Source organism: Oncorhynchus clarkii, chromosome 7 (assembly GCF_045791955.1).
Source record: "Oncorhynchus clarkii lewisi isolate Uvic-CL-2024 chromosome 7, UVic_Ocla_1.0, whole genome shotgun sequence".
NCBI classification, from domain to species: domain Eukaryota; kingdom Metazoa; phylum Chordata; class Actinopteri; order Salmoniformes; family Salmonidae; genus Oncorhynchus; species Oncorhynchus clarkii.
This window is the reverse complement of record NC_092153.1, coordinates 32,866,262-32,885,155: the sequence shown is the minus strand read 5'-3', so window position 1 is coordinate 32,885,155 and position 18,894 is coordinate 32,866,262. Positions and strand designations below refer to the sequence as shown.

At 41.6% G+C, this 18,894-nt stretch overlaps 1 protein-coding gene across 1 annotated transcript in view; it reads right to left on the bottom strand.

The window, feature by feature from the left end:
• Window positions 1-11,402: 11,402 nt before the first annotated feature.
• Window positions 11,403-18,894, bottom strand: part of LOC139413204 (microtubule-associated protein 1 light chain 3 alpha) — a 35,670-nt gene continuing 28,178 nt past the window's right edge. The window contains exon 4 of the mRNA XM_071160320.1: window positions 11,403-13,016. Coding sequence (XP_071016421.1) covers window positions 12,854-13,016 — 163 coding nt within the window. The 3' untranslated portion in view covers window positions 11,403-12,853. The remainder of the gene's footprint in view (window positions 13,017-18,894) is intronic.

The window sequence follows — 18,894 nt, the reverse complement described above, 5'->3', positions numbered from 1 at the left end:
GTAAAACAAACTTAGGGAGGAGGCTTCTGATGTTGACATGCATGAAACCAAGGCTTTTTCGATCACAGAAGTCAACAAATGAGAGTGCCTGGGGACATGCAGGGCCTGGGTTTACCTCCACATCACCCGTGGAACAGAGGAGGAGTAGTATGAGGGTGCGGCTAAAGGCTATCAAAACTGGTCGCCTAGAGCGTTGGGGATAAACAATAAAAGGAGCAGATTTTTGGGCATGGTAGAATATATTCAGGGCATAATGCGCAGACAGGGGTATGGTGGGGTGCGGGTACAGCGGAGGTAAGCCCAGGCACTGGGTGATGATAAGAGAGGTTGTATCTCTGGACATGCTGGTTGTAATGGGTGAGGTCACCGCATGTGTGGGAGGTGGGACAAAGGAGGTATCAGAGGTATGAAGAGTGGAACTAGGGGCTCCATTGTAAACTAAAACAATGATAACTAACCTGAACAAAAGTATACAAGGCATATTGACATTTGAGAGAGACATACAGCGAGGCATAAAGTAATCGCAGGTGTTAATTGGGAGAGCTAGCTAAAACAACAGGTGAGACAACAACAGCTAATCAACTAACACAACAACAGCAGGTAAAATGGCGATGACTAGGCAGAGAGGGTCACAAATGAGCAACACAAACATTGGCACAGTCACACACTTATGATAACATACTCACTTTACATGCACATGGATTTAGGAATGTAGTGGTGGAGTAGGGGCCTGAGGGCACACAGTGTGTTGTGAAATTTATGAAGGTCTTGTACTGTTTTAAAATTGTATAAACTGCCTTATCTTTGCTGGACCTCAGGAAGAGTAGCTGCTGCTTTGGCAGCAACTAATGGGGATCCATAATAAATACAAATCAACTGATCAATGCATCCTGCATGCTATTAATAAAGTGGTAACACAACCATTCAATGCTTTCAGGGTGTGTTCATTGTTATAGTGACAACTGCAAATCATATTTAAATGTAGAAATTCAACAGCAAACGCTATTTGGCCTGCACATCTTTTACAGCATGTCATTGCTTGCCTCGTTGCTCATGTGGTATGCAAGTGATATCCAATTTTCTAATGGTTGTCAAATCCTTTGGATCACCTTTTTCACTGTGCTCATCTGTCTGACCTGTGCAACTATTTACAATGCATCAGTGCAACCATTATAATAACCAGCCAAAGTGATCACACCAACAGCACTTTCAACTTTCACAGATAGTTAATTTGGTGTATGCTGTAGGCCTGTTTTACATACATACAGCAAGTAGCTATAGGCCTAGTATAAAATACACTGCTCAAAAAAATAAAGGCAACACTTAAACAACACAATGTAACTCCAAGTCAATCACACTTCTGTGAAATCAAACTGTCCACTTAGGAAGCAACACTGATTGACAATAAATTTTACATGCTGTTGTGCAAATGGAATAGACAACAGGTGGAAATTATAGGCAATTAGCAAGACACCCCCAATAAAGGAGTGGTTCTGCAGGTGGTAACCACAGACCACTTCTCAGTTCCTATGCTTCCTGGCTGATGTTTTGGTCACTTTTGAATGCCGGCGGTGCTTTCACTCTAGTGGTTGCAAGTCTACAACCCACACAAGTGGCTCAGGTAGTGCAGCTCACCCAGGATGGCACATCAATGCGAGCTGTGGCAAGAAGGTTTGCTGTGTCTGTCAGCGTAGTGTCCAGAGCATGGAGGCGCTACCAGGAGACAGGCCAGTACATCAGGAGACGTGGAGGAGGCTGTAGGAGGGCAACAACCCAGCAGCAGGACCGCTACCTCCGCCTTTGTGCAAGGAGGAGCACTGCCAGAGCCCTGCAAAATGACCTCCAGCAGGCCACAAATGTGCATGTGTCTGCTCAGACGGTCAGAAACAGACTCCATGAGGGTGGTATGAGGGTCTGACGTCCACAGGTGTGGGTTGTGCTTACAGCCCAACACCGTGCAGGACGTTTGGCATTTTCTAGAGAACACCAAGATTGGCAAATTCGCCACTGGCGCCCTGTGCTCTTCACAGATGAAATCAGGTTCACACTGAGCACGTGACAGACGTGACAGAGTCTGGAGACGCCGTGGAGAACGTTCTGCTGCCTGCAACATCCTCCAGCATGACCGGTTTGGCGGTGGGTCAGTCATGGTGTGGGGTGGCATTTCTTTGGGTGTCCACACAGCCCTCCATGTGCTCGCCAGAGGTAGCCTGACTGCCATTAGGTACCGAGATGAGATCCTCAGACCCCTTGTGAGACCATATGCTGGTGCGGTTGGCCCTGGGTTCCTCCTAATGCAAGACAATGCTAGACCTAATGTGGCTGGAGTGTGTCAGCAGTTCCTGCAAGAGGAAGGCATTGATGCTTTGGACTGGCCCGCCCATTCCCCAGACCTGAATCCAATTGAGCACATCTGGGACATCATGTCTCGCTCCATCCACCCATGCCACGTTGCACCACAGACTGTCCAGGAGTTGGCGGATGCTTTAGTCCAGGTCTGGGAGATCCCTCAGGAGCCCATCCGCCACCTCATCAGGAGCATGCCTGGGCGTTGTGGGGAGGTCATACAGGCACGTGGAGGCCACACACACTACTGAGCCTCATTTTTGACTTGTTTTAAGGACATTACATCAAAGTTGGATCAGCCTGTAGTGTGGTTTTCCACTTTAATTTTGAGTTTGACTCCAAATCCCGACCTCCATGTGTTGATAAATTTGATTTCCATTGATCATTTTTGTGTGATTTTGTTGTCAGCACATTCAACTATGTAACTAAAAAATAATTTAATAAGAATATATCATTCAATCAGATCTAGGATGTGTTATTTTAGTGTTCCCTTTATTTTTTTGAGCAGTGTATATATACACACACACACACAAATATATAAACATTCATATATAGACTTTTTTTTTTTAAATATACCTTTTATTATACCCCGCAATCCCTACCACAGCTCCCCCAATTGGAGTAAATTGATAAACCATAACACTTGGGCTTCTACATAATATATACATTTTATGGACACAATCTATTTTGCAATAGTTATATTTTGTTTCTTAGTTCTGGGCTTCCTCTATTTCTGATGTCCATCCAGTTTGATTTATATTAGCCATATATTTGTAAATGCTATTTCACAAATGTTCTGAAACTATTTACATGTTACATGTTTAACATTTGTTATTACTCCCACCCTTCAGCTCCATTCAACCCCTCCCATCTATCTCTTAACACCATCCATATTGGATTTTGATTTGCCATATATTTTTCAACTGTGCTGTGATGCTTCACAAAAGTACTGAACCTTTCAATTCTTAGTTTCTACAGATTGTAAATCATTTTTGGTAAAATTATTGTTATATTATTGATCATGACTTTTCAAATCACCCAGTATTGCTATCTGCAGCGTTAGCTCTTGGTAAATGTTGCAATTCTTCAGCCATTCCTGGACCTGTGACCAAAAACAAGCTACATATGGACAGTAATAAAATAAATGATCTAATGACTCTGACTCCTTGCAGCAAAATCTGCAGAGCTGGGAAGATTGTATCCCCATATAACATTCTATGCAAGAATTTTGTATAATAATTTAATTTGAAAAATTCTACGTTTTGAGTGTCAATTCATAAACGATCTTATGGAAAAGTGTTTGTTCAATTCTATGTGCCATGGAATCGGTACATCAAATCTCCCAACTATTTTGCAATTTATATGGCACAGCTGTCAATTGTTTTTGTCCTTAAAACCTCTTATAATGATCGGACCCTTTTTATTCAATTTTTGACTAAAATGACATGCCCAAATCTATCTGCCTGTAGCTCAGGACCTGAAGCAAGGATATGCATATTCTTGATACCGTTTAGAAATGACAGCACCTTTTGTACATGGTCCCCCCATTTTAAGGTACTACAAGTACTTGTTGAATTGACTTCATAGATGTGTGTCGTTGGGCAGGTGTATTCATTTGTGTCGTTAGTGAATGCAGGAGAGCTGTTGATGAATAGTATTGATTCTAGACTTTGCTATTGCCTTTGGAGGTTGTTGTTGGGGTGTGACAACATGAGGAAGACAGCAGTGTTGATGCAAATTAAGCTGGCCGTCATAAGGCTCAGAAATGAAAATCAATCAATCAGGAACATTGCAAAAACCCTGGGCATGCCCAAGTCAACAGTTTGGTTCATCATTAACAAGAAAAAAAACAACTGGTGAACTCAATGTCAAAAGACAGAGGAAGGCCACTGTAGTAGATGACCAGAGAATATACGCCTCCTATAAGGTGGCGTACCAAATTGCTCAGTGCAAAAAAAACCACTCCATAGCAGAGGAGCTGATACTGCCTGCAGCATTAGACATGGTCTCTGTCCTGCTGAATGACGCAAGTGCTGCAAAATAAAAACTATCCCTCCGTCCAATGACACTGTCGCCAGACGTATAAATGACATTGCTAACGATCTTAAAGAACAGCTGGTAGACAAACTCAAAGACAAATGTTTTGCCTTACAGTTCGATGAAGCAACTGACAGCAACAAAGACTGTTTGTTTATCGCTTATGTACGTTTAGACATGACAAACTCCCTGTGTGAGGATCTACTTTTTTGTAAATATGTCAGACACAGAGCCACAACTGAAGAGCTATTCAAAATGCTGGACTGCTTCCTGACTGAGAATTGTGGGAGAACTACATTGGTGTTTGCAGTGATGGTGCACAGACCATGGCAGTGATGAGAAAAGGACTTTGGGCACTCATCAAGAAGGCCTCACCTAATGCTGAGTGGACACACTGTGTTATACACAGAGAAGCACTGGCATCAAGGCACCTTTCCTCTGAATTAAGTGAGGTTATGACTGACATTGTAGGTGTAGTCAATTTTATAAAGACCAGACCACTAAAAACAAGAGTCTTCTCTGCTATCTGTGAGGAGATGGGAGCTGAACATCAAGCTGTGCTGTTTCACAGTGAAGCAAGGTGGCTGTCACGAGGAAAAGTCTTGTCCTGAGTTTTTGAGCTCAGAGAGCAGATAAGAATGTTTCTGGAGCAGGAGCACAAGTATGACCTCGCAGAGAAATTTAGTGATGAGAACTTCCTGGCAAAACTGGCCTACCTGAGTGACATATTTGGAAAGCTAAATTAACTAAATCTACAGCTTCAAGGGAAAGATAAACACCTCCCTCAGGTCACAGACAAGATCAGCTCTTTCACTCGAAAGCTTGCAATGTGGGGCAGACGACTTGATGAAGGAAATACTGATTCATTCGAGAACCTGCATGAATTTGTTGACACTACTGACAATGATGCCACCTCAGTGATTCCATATATTATAAGGAGCATATTTCATCACTGATGGGATTCTTTAAAAAGTACTTCCATGAAAACAGTTCCCAATATGACTGGGTGAGAGATCCTTTCAATGCACCAGCTCCAACTGGTTTCAGCTCTGCAGAGGAGGACCAGTTCATTGATATAATGTCTGACTCCACATTGAGACTGAGGTTCACATCACAGACACTGAGTGAATTCTGGGTGAGTGTAGAGAGGCAGTATCCACTCTTAGGGCAGAGGGCCATGGGCATTCTTCTTCCTTTTGCCACATCTTATCTTTGTGAGACTGGCGTCTCTGCAGATGCTGCACTGAAGACCAAGTACAGGTCCCAGCTAAACATTGAGCAGGAGCTGAGAGTTGCAGTATCATACTTCAAACCCCGCTTCGAAAAACGGTGCTCTGCAAAACGTGCTCATTGTAGCCATTAATCCTGACTTCCTCATTTTGATTTAAAAAAAATCAGCACAAATTGTTTTATTCATTTTTGTTTTATAGGTCAAGGTGTTTCATATATTGTGCTCCTGAGTTAATGTTGCTGATCAATTTGAATGTATTATTATATTTAATTTTATTTTTCAGTATCAAATGGTCAAAAAATGTTTACAGTTTAAATAAGGATTTCATTTAAAAAAAAAAAATTCAGGCAAATTGATGCACTTTAAGTATTTTCTGTTAGACTAAAAAACAATGTTATTAAAGTTTGTAAGTTGATCTATATTTCTTTCTTTAATGTTAATAAGGATACAATGTTATGCAGAGGTGTACTTATAACAATTTTATAGACAAATTATACTATTTACAGTCGTGGCAGAGAGTTGGGGGGCGCGAAATGTTTACTTCTTCCTAGGGGGGGCGTAAGAAAATAATTGAGAAGCACTGCCTTAAGACAATGACCCTAAACATACTGCTAGAGCAACGAAGGGGGAAAATCCTTGACTGGCCGAGTCAATCACCGGATATGAATCCAATTGAACATGCATTTTACATACTGAAGAGGAGATTAGTCCCCAAAACAAGCAGGAACTGAAGATGGCTGCAGTACAGGCCTGGCAGAGCATCACCACGGAAGATACCCAGCGTCCGGTGATGTCGATACATTGCAGACTTCAAGAAGTCATTGCATGCAAACCATATGCAACCAAATATTTTAACAATGATTACTTTATTCTACATTATGTTAAACTGTCCAAATGTTTTTTGATGGGGGGGAGGGGGGGGGGAGAGACTATGTACAAAAGCTTCTATAATTTCGGTTAATCCGATATGTATGAAAATACCCTCAAATTAAAACTGACAGTCTGCACTTCACCCTCATTGTATCCTTTCAAACTCAAAGTGCTATGGTACAGAACCAAAATAACAAAAAAATGGTCACTGTCCAATGAATTATGGTGCTCACTGTGTATATATGCACACACATACAGTTGAAGTTGGAAGTTTACATACACTTAGGTTGGAGTCATTTGTGGTTTTTCAACCACTCCACAAATTCCTTGTTAACAATCTATAGTTTTGGCAAGTTGGTTATCTACTTTCTTATCTAAATCATTTTTCCAACAACTGTTTACAGACAGATTATTTCACTTATAATTCAATGTATCACAATTCCAGTGGGTCAGAAGTTTACAAAGTTAACTGTGCCTTTAAACAGCTTGGAAAATTCCAGAATATGTCATGGCTTTAGAAGCTTTTGATAGGCTAATTGAAATAATTTGAGTCAATTGGAGGTGTACCTGTGGATGTATTTCAAGGCCTACCTTCAAACCCAGTGCCTCTTTGCTTGATATCATTGGAAAATCAAAAGGAAAAAAAATCGCGTACTATTGTTTTTTTTACAGATGAACGTGATAACTTCACGTGTTTGGAAATTGCTCCCAAGGATGAACCTGACTTGTGGTCTACATTTTTTTTTACTGAGTAAAAAAATTGTTGGGCCACAAGTCTGGTTCATCCTTGGGAACAATTTCCAAACACGTGAAGTTAAAACAATAGTACGCAATTATAAACACCATGGGACCACGCAACTGTCATACCGCTCTATATCCACAGTAAAGCGAGTCCTATAGCGACATAGCCTGAAAGGCCGCTCACATGGAAGAATTCACTGCTCCAAAACTGCCATAAAAATGCCAGACTACGGTTTGCAACTGCACATAGGGACAAAGATCATACTTTTTGGAGAAATGTCCTTTGGTCTGATGAAACAAAAATATATAATGACCATCATTATGTTTGGAGGAAAAGGGGGGAGGCTTGCAAGCCGAAGAACGCCATCCCAACCGTGAAGCAGCATCATGTTGCGGGGTGCTTTGCTGCAGGAGGGACTGGTACACTTCACAAAATAGATGGCATCTTGAGGGAGGACAATTATGTGGATATATTGAAGCAACATCTCAAGACATCAGTCAGGAAGTTAAAGCTTTGTTGCAAATGGGTCTTCCAAATGGACAATGATCCAAAGTTGTAGCAAAATAGCAACAAAGTCAAGGTATTGGAGTGGCCGTCGCAAAACCCTGACCTTAATCCTATAGAAAATGTGGGCAGAACTTAAAAAGTGTGGGTAGAAATTAAAAAGCGTGCAGCATAAGCTCTCTACACCACATATGTCAGAGTCAAGGCCCGCGGGCCACATCCGGCCCGCAAGAAGGTTTTTTACGGCCCCTGGGATGATCTTGATTTATTATTAGAACCGGCCCGCAGCAAGCCGGCAGCCCGCAGATCTTTTACACGCACCAATACTACATTTCCCACAATGCAAAGGTGACGCACCGAGCAGTAGGCTGCTTCATTTCAATATTTATTGGCACAGCAGTCGTCAGCATCACAGTAAAATTAACTTTCAGATACCCATCAAAAATGGCAAAACGGAAGGTGGATACTGAGAACCGGGGGTTTCAAACAAGGTGGGAGTCGGAGTATATGTTCACGAAGGTAGCTGGAAAACCTGTGTGTCTTCTGTGTGGAGAAAGTGTGGCGGTACTGAAAGAGTATAATCTGAGACGACATTATGAAACGAAACACGCGGACAAAAACAAGAATATGGACATGGAACAAAGGCTACAAAAGGCAGAGGAATTAAAACGAGGCCTCAAATCTCGACAGGCTCTGTTCAAAAAAGCCAAATCACAAGGCCAGGCTGCTGTCAAGGCCAGTTTTATTTTGGCAGAAGAGATCGCTAAATCAGCCCGGCCATTTACGGAGGGGGATTTCATCAAAAACTGCATGATTAAAGTTTGTGACGAAGTTTGCCCAGAAAAAAGGCAACTCTTTTTAAATGTGAGTCTGAGCAGAAACACCATTGCCGAGAGAGTAGACCAGTTGTCCATCAATCTAAAAGAGCAGCTTGTGAAAAAGGGAAAAGATTTTATTGCATATTCCTTGGCTGTGGATGAGAGCACCGACATTTCTGACATTGCCCAGTTGTCAATTTTCATCCGCGGAGTGGACTCCAACCTAAGCGTGACAGAGGAGTTTTTGGCTTTACGTCCTATGCATGGCACAACTACGGGGCATGATTTGTATGAAGAGGTGTCAAGATGTGTAAATGAGATGGAGCTGCCTTGGGAAAAACTCGTGGGTTTGACAACCGACGGAGCACCTGCGATGTGTGGACACAGGAGCGGACTGGTGGCGAAGATACGGGAAAAGATGCAAGAGGAAAACGCGACAGGTGAGCTGACAGCTTATCATTGTATCATACACCAGGAAGCGTTGTGCGGTAAAGCCTTGAAAATGGAGCATGTAATGAGCATCATCACGCGCACAGTTAACTTTATCAGAGCCAAAGGTTTGAATCACCGCCAGTTCAAGGCATTTCTGACGGAGTTAGAAACGGAGCATGGTGATTTGCCTTATCACACAGAGGTGCGATGGCTAAGCCAGGGAAAGGTGCTTCAAAGATGTTTCGAGCTTCGTGAGGAGATTTGTCTGTTCTTGGACAGCAAAGGGAAAGACACAACACAACTCCGAGACGAAATGTTTCTGTGTGAAATGGCTTTTCTGTGTGACATTACGAGTCATCTGAATGCAATAAACTTGCAGCTGCAGGGTAGGGATCGTGTCATCTCTGATATGTACAGTACAGTGAAGGCATTTAAAACCAAACTGACTCTGTGGGAGACGCAGATGCGGAAAGAAAATTTGAGCCACTTTCCCAGCTGCCAGACCATGAAAGAGAAGCTCTCTACCAGTGCGTTCCCGAGCACACAGTTGGCTGATAAAATAGGTATGCTTGCCGCTGACTTTCGACGCCGATTTGCTGACTTTGAAGCACAAAAAAGCAGGTTGGAACTGCTCGGTAACCCATTTGCTGTTGACGTGGAAAGCTCACCACCAAACCTCCAAATGGAGTTGATTGACCTCCAATGCAATGATGCACTGAGGGCAAAATATGCGGCAGTGGGTGCTGCGGAGTTCGCCCGTTTCCTCCCCGGCACAATGCCCCAGCTGCGCATCCAGGCTGCTCAAACGTTGTCTATGTTTGGCAGCACATACCTGTGTGAACAACTGTTTTCTTTGATGAACCTGAACAAAACATCACACAGAAGTCGACTTACTGCTGAACACCTCCACTCAATTCTGAGGATTTCTTCAGCTCAGAGCCTTACCCCGAACATTGATGAACTTGTGGAAAAGATGGGACACCACCAAGTATCACCCTCAACCTCAAACAAGTGAACATTACTGTGCAATCACATATTTAGAGTTTTTACTCAGTTCAAGTTTAAAAGTTAAAATTTAATATTTGTTTTCACTGCATGTTACTTCTCCTTAAACAAAGTGTTGTTTTTGATTAATAGATTTTTGCACTTTATTTTTTTGTATTTCAATCCAATTATATTTTAAAAATATTTCAGTTGAGTGGATGATAGAAAATTGCTATTATTGTTTTTTCTTTGAAGTAAATTTAGCCCACTTTTGCTAAAATAGAAAATATAGTCTACTGATGGTGCCTTGAATACCGGTTTCTTTCATTTAATGTTCATGTTATGGGGATATTTATATAAAGGAAATTTGTCTTTTGTGTCTGTTGAAAATTAAAGATTACTGACAGAGCCATAAGAAAATATTGCTTTATTTATCTGATCATATTGTAATATATTTGTTAGGTTTTCAGTAGGTTCAATTAGGTTCACTAGACTATATGCGTCATTTAAAAAATTTTCAATGAACATTCGAACAGTCCGGCCCTCGTCTTGTAGCTGATTTTTTTATTTGGCCCTCCGTCCATTTGACTTTGACACCCCTGCTCTACACAATTTCAAAACAGCTGGGTTAGCCATATTTATGGATCTGAAGTATTAGCACTGGACAAGCTTACCACAGTGGGCTTCCCCAGAGCTAACAGTGGATTTCAACTTTATGGTCACAAGATTAGGCTGGTAACATGGTTATCTGTAGAAGTATGATGACGCTATGAAATAATTACCTGAACACTTAAGCACCTTCCTAATATTGAGTTGCACCCCCTTTCCCCCCGAACAGCCTCAATTCGTCATGGTATGGACTCTACATAGGTATAGCTAGCAGCCCATGTTGACGCCAATGCTTCCACAGTTGTGTCAAGTTGGCTGGATGTCCTTTTGGGTGGTGGACAATTCTTGATAAACACAGGAAACTGTTGAGTGTGAAAAACCCAGCAGCGGTGCAGTTCTTGACACAAACCAGCGTGTCTGGCACTTACTACCATACCCTGTTCAAAGGCTCTTTTGTCTTGCCCATTCACCCTCTGAATGGCACACATACACGATCCATTCCTCAATTGTCTCGAGGCTTGAAAATAATTATTTAACCCTTCATCTACACTGATTGAAGTGGATTTAACAAGTGACATCAATAAGGGATCATTGCTTTCACCTGGTCAGTCATGGAAAGAGCAGGTGTTCCTAATGGTTTGTGCACGCATTGTATGTACCTTGCTACCTATACATGTAGCACAATCCTTAACACCAAGCAATTGGTGAGTATACACATATGGGATTTAAAGAGTATTACACTTAAAATAAAATAAGACACTCACTGTACAGCAAAGAGATACACCAATACATTCTTGGCAATAATAGTGAATGTCCATATAAAAAAAAGGAAAGTATATCCATCAGAATTTATTTTCCACAAGTATAAACACAAAATAAACAATTATTTTGACTGACTGCTCACACCATACAATCCACCCGTGGTGATGGTGCTGCTTTTATGCAAATGTATATATCTGCCCAGATTATCAGTAATATGAAGGCTGTTATTGCTTGCCCCTAATTTGTACTCAACATTGACACTGGTTTACCACTACTAGAACCATTCATTTAAATTTCAAATTGCTTCATTAGCGAATGCTTAAAATTAATTTGAAGCAATGCTATACTCCTAGAATTAGTTACAATTGAGGAATTTAAATAAACACAACTTCAGTATTTTATGGTTTATACACACACAATTGTTAACATACATTTTCAGTTTTTGGTTTGGAAACAGTTCTAAAAATAAATGTTTTAATACAATAAGTGTATCTATTGCCAAAATCAATACAAAAAAAAACATGAAAGGTATGTAGTGCATCACAAACCCATAGTTTCAAAAGTTATTTTATCAAAGGCATACGTACAGAACAGTGTTCTAAAAGGAGATAATATCAGATACAAAAGAATCAAATGTGTTAGTCATTTATTTATTTTCAATACTGAGTCTTATTATAATAGTATAAATGTATATGTGCAAAGAAGCGTATTTATTTCTACATTATACATCTGTTTCCACTACTCAATTCTAAGTACTAGCTTATATCACAACACACATACCCACCACTACCTGTTATGACTGTACGGATGGTCATCTTGCGCATGAAACCAGTCAACTGCTAAAGGTGACAGACAAACAAATTTGATTAATCTGATTGATTATTAAACAGTAATTAAATGGAGGGAGAGGGGAGAACAACCTAAAATACCCAATGCTCTAGCAGATTTAGGTACAGGGATATTGATGGCTTAGCCTATGGTAGAGCAATTGCATGTCTTGTTGCGTAGTTAATTCACTTGCACTTTTGGCAGACTTGTGCCAGAAAGGTAAGCTGTGTCAATATTGCGGAAACTCAAGACAAGATTAATAACCATTGGTTTAGGCAATAGCACCTATGACCACGTAAGTAAAAAGGTGTTACAACACCTATAAAAAAAAACACTAACAGTGTTCTACTCTATCTGAAAAACCAGGTCCCAGTTGGAGATAAAATAATGAACTATAAAATCAAAACCAATGGGCCAAAAACACTAGCCTATGACTAAAGGGAAAAAAAAGACTCCTAATAGAAATGTACTTCCAACGAATAAGGGGGTGGGGGGAAGAGGGAAGCTGTTGCACATAGCGTTCCTGTTTACTTACTAGTGTCATGAAAAGACATGGTGGTGTCTGTTTAATTATCCTTAAGGGAACTCAATCATCTGGGGGGGCAAAATAGAAACACACACAGCTCGCCTCTCTCTGTACCCCTGTGCCTCCTATCTCACCTATCTCTTTGACCAGACTTCCCTCACTCCCTAGTATCCAAAAGTCTCCTGAGAGGCGTAAACCATGTAGAGAAACCCGTCCTCGTCGTGCTCCTGCTCGTAGATCTCTGAGATGGGCGTGGAGACGCTCACCATGCTGTGCTGGTTGACCAGGAGGAAGAAGGCCTGCGTGGGGTTGAGCTGCAGCCGGCGCCTGGAAGGGAATGGGTATACAATCATACAACAATCATTAGGGCACACTGTAGTAAAATGAAAACAAGCAGTTATTTGGCGAATCCAGGTAGTCCTTCCCTGCTTCAGTCCATTTGGTGCCTAATGGATATGACCCATCTTTTTTAGCTTGGACCACCTAGAGGTGTTGCATGGTTTGTATATTCGGAGTACAGGCAAGCATTTCATGCAAGCAAGTTTAAAATCCACACACAGCATTACTATAATTGGCATCAGATTGAATGTCTACCTTCAAGGGGCAGGTCATAGAACGGGCATCGCTTTATTGAGGATTCAACAATTAGCAATGGATGCACAGAATTAAATAATGGTACTTGCTTGGTGACACTGTTAGCCGTGATTGTTAGTTTGTGTAACAGACTGAACAAAGGAGGTGGGACCAAGTCACTATTATTCGAGACACAAGAAAGTAAAGTCACAAGGTTCGAGTCTCAAGTAGAACAGGTTGAGTCTTGAGTCAAGTCGTGAAAAAAAAAAAAATTCTATACATACAATGACTTGTTCAACTACAAATCTGTCTATTGAGGCTCACAGACATACCTTTTCATTATTTTGTCTACAACACATTTTGATTATGTAAATTGTAAAATAAGGACCTTGTAGCAATTGTAACAGGCATGAAATCAGCACAAAGCAAGGCAAGTTGATGTGCTCAGAGTGTAGATTTATTTACAGGTCTTGGTGACCCAATGGTGAAAGTGCCATATACAATCATGGCCAAAGGTTTTGAGAATGACAAATATTTATTTCCACAAAGTTTGCTGCTTTAGTGTCTTTAGATATTTGTTATATATTACTATGGAATACTGAAGTAGAATTACAAACATTTCATAAGTGTCAAAGGCTTTTATTGACAATTACATGAAGTTGATGCAAAGAGTCAATATTTGCAGTGTTGACCCTTCTTTTTCAAGACCTCTGCAATCCGCCCTGGCATGCTGTCAATTCACTTCTGGGCCACATCCTGACTGATGGAAGCCCATTCTTGCATAATCAGTGCTTGGAGTTTGTCAGAATTTGTGGGTTGTTTGTTTGTCCAGCCGCCTCTTGAGGATTAACCACAAGTTCTCAATGGGATTAAAGTCTGGGGAGTTTCCTGGCCATGGACCTAAAATATTGATGTTTTGTTCCCCGAGCCACTTAGTTATCACTTTTGCCTTGTGGCAAGGTGCTCCATCATGCTGGAAAAGGCATTGTTCGTCACCAAACTGTTCCTGGATGGTTGGGAGAAGTTGCTCTCAAGAGGATGTGTTGGTACTATTCTTTATTCATGGCTGTGTTCTTAAGCAAAACTGTGAGTGAGCCGACTCCCTTGGCTGAGAAGCAACCCCACACATGAATGGTCTCACGATGCTTTACTGTTGGCATGACACAGGACTGATGGTAGCGCTCACCTTGTCTTCTCTGGACAAGCTTTTTTCCGGATGCCTCAAACAATCGGAAAGGGATTCATCAGAGAAAATGACTTTACCCCAGTCCTCAGCAGTCCAATCCCTGTACCTTTTGCAGAATATCAGTCTGTCCCTGATGTTTTTGCTTCCCTTCTTGGACACCAGGCCATGCTCCAAAACTCTTCGCCTCACTGTGCATGCAGATGCACTCACACCTGCCTGCTGCCATTTCTGAGCAAGCTCTGTACTGGTGGTGCCCCGATCCCACAGCGGAATCAACTTTAGGAGACGGTCCTGGCGCTTGCTGGACTTTCTTGGGCGCCCTGAAGCCTTCTTCACAATTGAACTGCTCTCCTTGAAGTTGTTGATCCGATAAATGGTTGATTTAGGTGCAATCTTACTGGCAGCAATATCCTTGCATGTGAAGCCCTTTTTGTGCAAAGCAATGATGACGGCACATTGTTCCTTCTAGGTAACCATGGTTGAGAGAGGAAGAACATTAATTCCAAGCACCACCTTCCCATTGAAGCTTCCAGTCTGTTATTTGAACTCAATCAGCATGACAGAGTAATCTCCAGCCTTGTCCTCGTCAACACTCACACCTGTGTTAACGAGAGAATCACTGACATGTCAGCTGGTCCTTTTGTGGCAGGGCTAAAATGCAGTGGAAATGTCTTTTGGGGATTCAGTTCATTTGCATGGCAAAGAGGGACTTTGCAATTAATTCCAATTCATCTGGTCACTCTTCATAACATTCTGGAGTATATACACAAATTGCCATCATACAAACTGAGGCAGCAGACTTTGAAAATTAATATTTGTGTCATTCTCAAAACTTTTGGCCACGACTGTACACAGGCAATCACCTAAAAATAAATAGACTATCAGGCTTAAAATTGATAGTTCAACCAAATTACAAAATAATTCCTTACAGTGTAAGGAAACTATGGACAAGGTATGACAGCAATCTATGCTTTGGTTTAGTTTCCCTGGGACTGTTTACACATGCTAATGTTTTAGCATTTGTGGCACAGATCCCATTCAAGTCATGGGACTGATATTTTTCACACATCATGTTCAAATCATCTATAAGTGACAGATTCCCGATCCTTTGATGATTTGTGCATGATGAGCAAAAAATGCAAATATCGGTCCCATTACTTGAATGGGATTTGAGCCACAAATGCTAAAACATTAGCATGCAGAAACAATGCCATGGAAATTAAACCAAAGCATGAATTGCTATCATACATTGTCCATAGACTGGAAACCAATATGTCCTTTTTAATCTGGGTGAACTATCCCTGTAACCTGTCCTATCGGAACAGAAACAGGTAGAGGGCAAAACTGCACAGCCTCCCCTTGAAAAACCAAATCAGGAGTTCAAATAGGTACATGTAAGCACTTGGCCCCTTCCAGGACCATACAATTACCAAATTGGTCATTACAACCAATAAACTGTCTCTACAATATAAAAAGTCCATTTTCACATCCATCGGTACATTCGCCTGAAATCAGGCTTAATGATTCTTATTCAATGTACTGACACCAAAGCATGGTGTCCAGGCCACGAAGCCTATTTCTTTGTGAACAGAGGCACGCGCACTCCTATTATGCAACCAGAATGACAGACATAGGAGAGACACACGGAACTCCGACATAACCTGGTAAATATGAACTAAGTAAACCATACATTGAATGAAATAAAACGGAAACAGAAAAAAGGTGTTGCAATAAAAGGTTTACGAATTAAATGAAACACTAGCAAATATTGTTGGATTAGATGGAATATAGATTCACCACATATGCATTTACACGTGTGAAATCAACAGCAAACATTTCAACAAGAGAACAAAGCACTCTCCACGGGTGAGAGTTTGGCAAGCGACATGCCTTTATGGCGCATCTTCGCCACAGTAATAATAATTACATAAGTAAATAAATTATTCATGATTATTTCAAGTAATTTTCACATACCAAAAGACCAGTAGGCATATGCTGGTAATTGTTGCTTGGTGTCCCATTGCTGGTGAGTTGACAAAGTAAATAGTTAATATTCTTGATCACCAAACCATTTTTGGAGCTGCATATTTATTTAATAATTATGGCAATCCTCTCTCCCTACAATGAAGTTTGTGAGGCACCTGATCCTATAGCTGTACAGCAAATCAGCAATCTGTTCGCTAGCTCACCCGACCTGTGTTGAATGCCAGTTTGCTGGTCCAATCAAAGGGCCGAGTGTGCGTTTCACTAGCCAATCTGTTTGATGTTTTTTTTTGGAAGGGCGATGCTGCGGCTACGGTCTCTGGCTGCGTGGAGAGTAATCCATTGAGACTCTGTACCACAAAATGAGTGACAACATGACAGAACCTTGGCCAGATAATTTCAAGTCATCAGTCTCATGTCAGTCCCGAGTTGAGGCGCCTAGTCTCAAGTCATCAAATTTGTGACTCGAGTCCACAACACTGCTAAAACAAATTGAATTATATTGAAACAAACTTGATTTTACTATATTGAACAAAAAATATGAACGCAACATGTAACATGTTGGTCCCATGTTTCATGAGCTGAAATTAAAAAAAAGATTCCAGAAATGTTCCAAAAACTTCTCAAATGTTGTGCACAAGTTTGTTTACAGCCCTTTACTGAGCATTTTTCTTTTGGCAAAATAATCCATCCACCTGACAGGTGTGGCATAACAAGAAGCTGATTAAAACATCATGACCATTACACAAGTGAACCTTGTGCTGAGGCCACTCTAAAATGAGCAACTGTCACACACAATCCCACAAATGTCTCAAGTTTTGAGGGAGCGTGCAATTGGCATGCTGACTGCAGGAATGTCCACCAGAGCTTTTGCGAGAGAATTGAATGTTAATTTCTCTACCAACATCGTTTTAGAGAATTTGGGAGTACGTCCAACCGGCCCATGTGTAACCATGCCACCCCAGGACCACCACATCGGGCTTCTTCCCTTGTGGGATTGTCTGAGACCAGCTGTGTTCCAGTTCCCACCATCACTGAATACACTGAACACAAACGCAACATGAAACTATTTAAAATATTTTATTGAGTTACAGTTCATATAAGAAAATCAGTCAATTTAAATAAATTCATTAGGCCCTAATCTAATCAGATATGAATATGTTGGCCACAGATACCTTAAAAAAAAAGGTAGGGGTGTGGATCAGAAAACCAGTCAGTATCTGGGATGACCACACATCTCCTTTGCATTTAATTTATCAGGCTGTTGATTGTGGCCTGTGGAATGTTGTCTCACTCCTCTTCAATGGCTGTGAAGTTGCTGGATAATGGCGGGAACTGGACTACGCAGTCATATACTTTGATCAAGAGCATCCCAATCATGCTCAATGGGTGACATTTCTGGTGAGTATGCAGGCCATGGAAGAACTAGGACATTTTCAGCTTCCAGGAATTGTGCACAGACCCTTGCGACATGGGGCCGTGCATTATGCTGAAACATGAGGTGATGGCGGCAGATGAATGTCACGCTCTCGGTATATTCAAATTACCATTAATAAAATGTAATTGTGTTCTTTGTCCATAGCTTATGCCTGCCCATACCATAAGGGGCACCCTGTTCACAAAGTTGACATCAGCAAACCACTCGCACAAACGACGCCATACTGCCATCTGCCCGGTACAGTTGAAACCGGGATTCATCCGTGAAGAGCACACTTCTCCAGCGTACCAGTGGCCATTGAAGGTGAGCATACTTGCCCGGTTATGACCTCGAACTGCAGTCAGGCCAAGACCTTGGTGAGGACGGCGAACACGCAGATGAGCTTCCCTGAGACAGTTTGACAGTTTGTGCAGAAATTATTCGGTTGTGCAAACCCACAGTTTCATCAGCTGTTCGGGTGGCTGGTCTCAGACGATCCCGTAGGTGAAGAAACCGGACGTAGGTCCTGGGCAATGTTTTTTTTTACATTGAGGTGGCTTATGGTAGAGAAATGAACAATACATTCTATGGCAAAAGCTCTGCTGGACATTCTTGCAGTCAACATGCCAAATGCAGACTCTCTCAAAACATCTGTGGCATTGTGTTGTGTGACCTTTTATTGTTCCCAGCACAAGATGCACCTGTGTAATAATGCTGTTTAATCAGCTTCTTGATATGCCATACCTGTCAGGTGGATGATTATCTTGGAAAATGAGAAATGCTCACAAACATTTGAGAGACTAGTCAAGGACCATATCACCTCCACCCTACCTCCACCCTACCTGACACCTTAGACCCACTCCAATTTGCTTACCGCCCAAATAGGTCCACAGACGATGCAATCTCAACCACACTGCACACTGCCCTAACCCATCTGGACAAGAGGAATACCTATGTGAGAATGCTGTTCATCGACTACAGCTCGGCATTCAACACCATAGTACCCCCCAAGCTCGTCATCAAGCTCGAGACCCTGGGTCTCGACC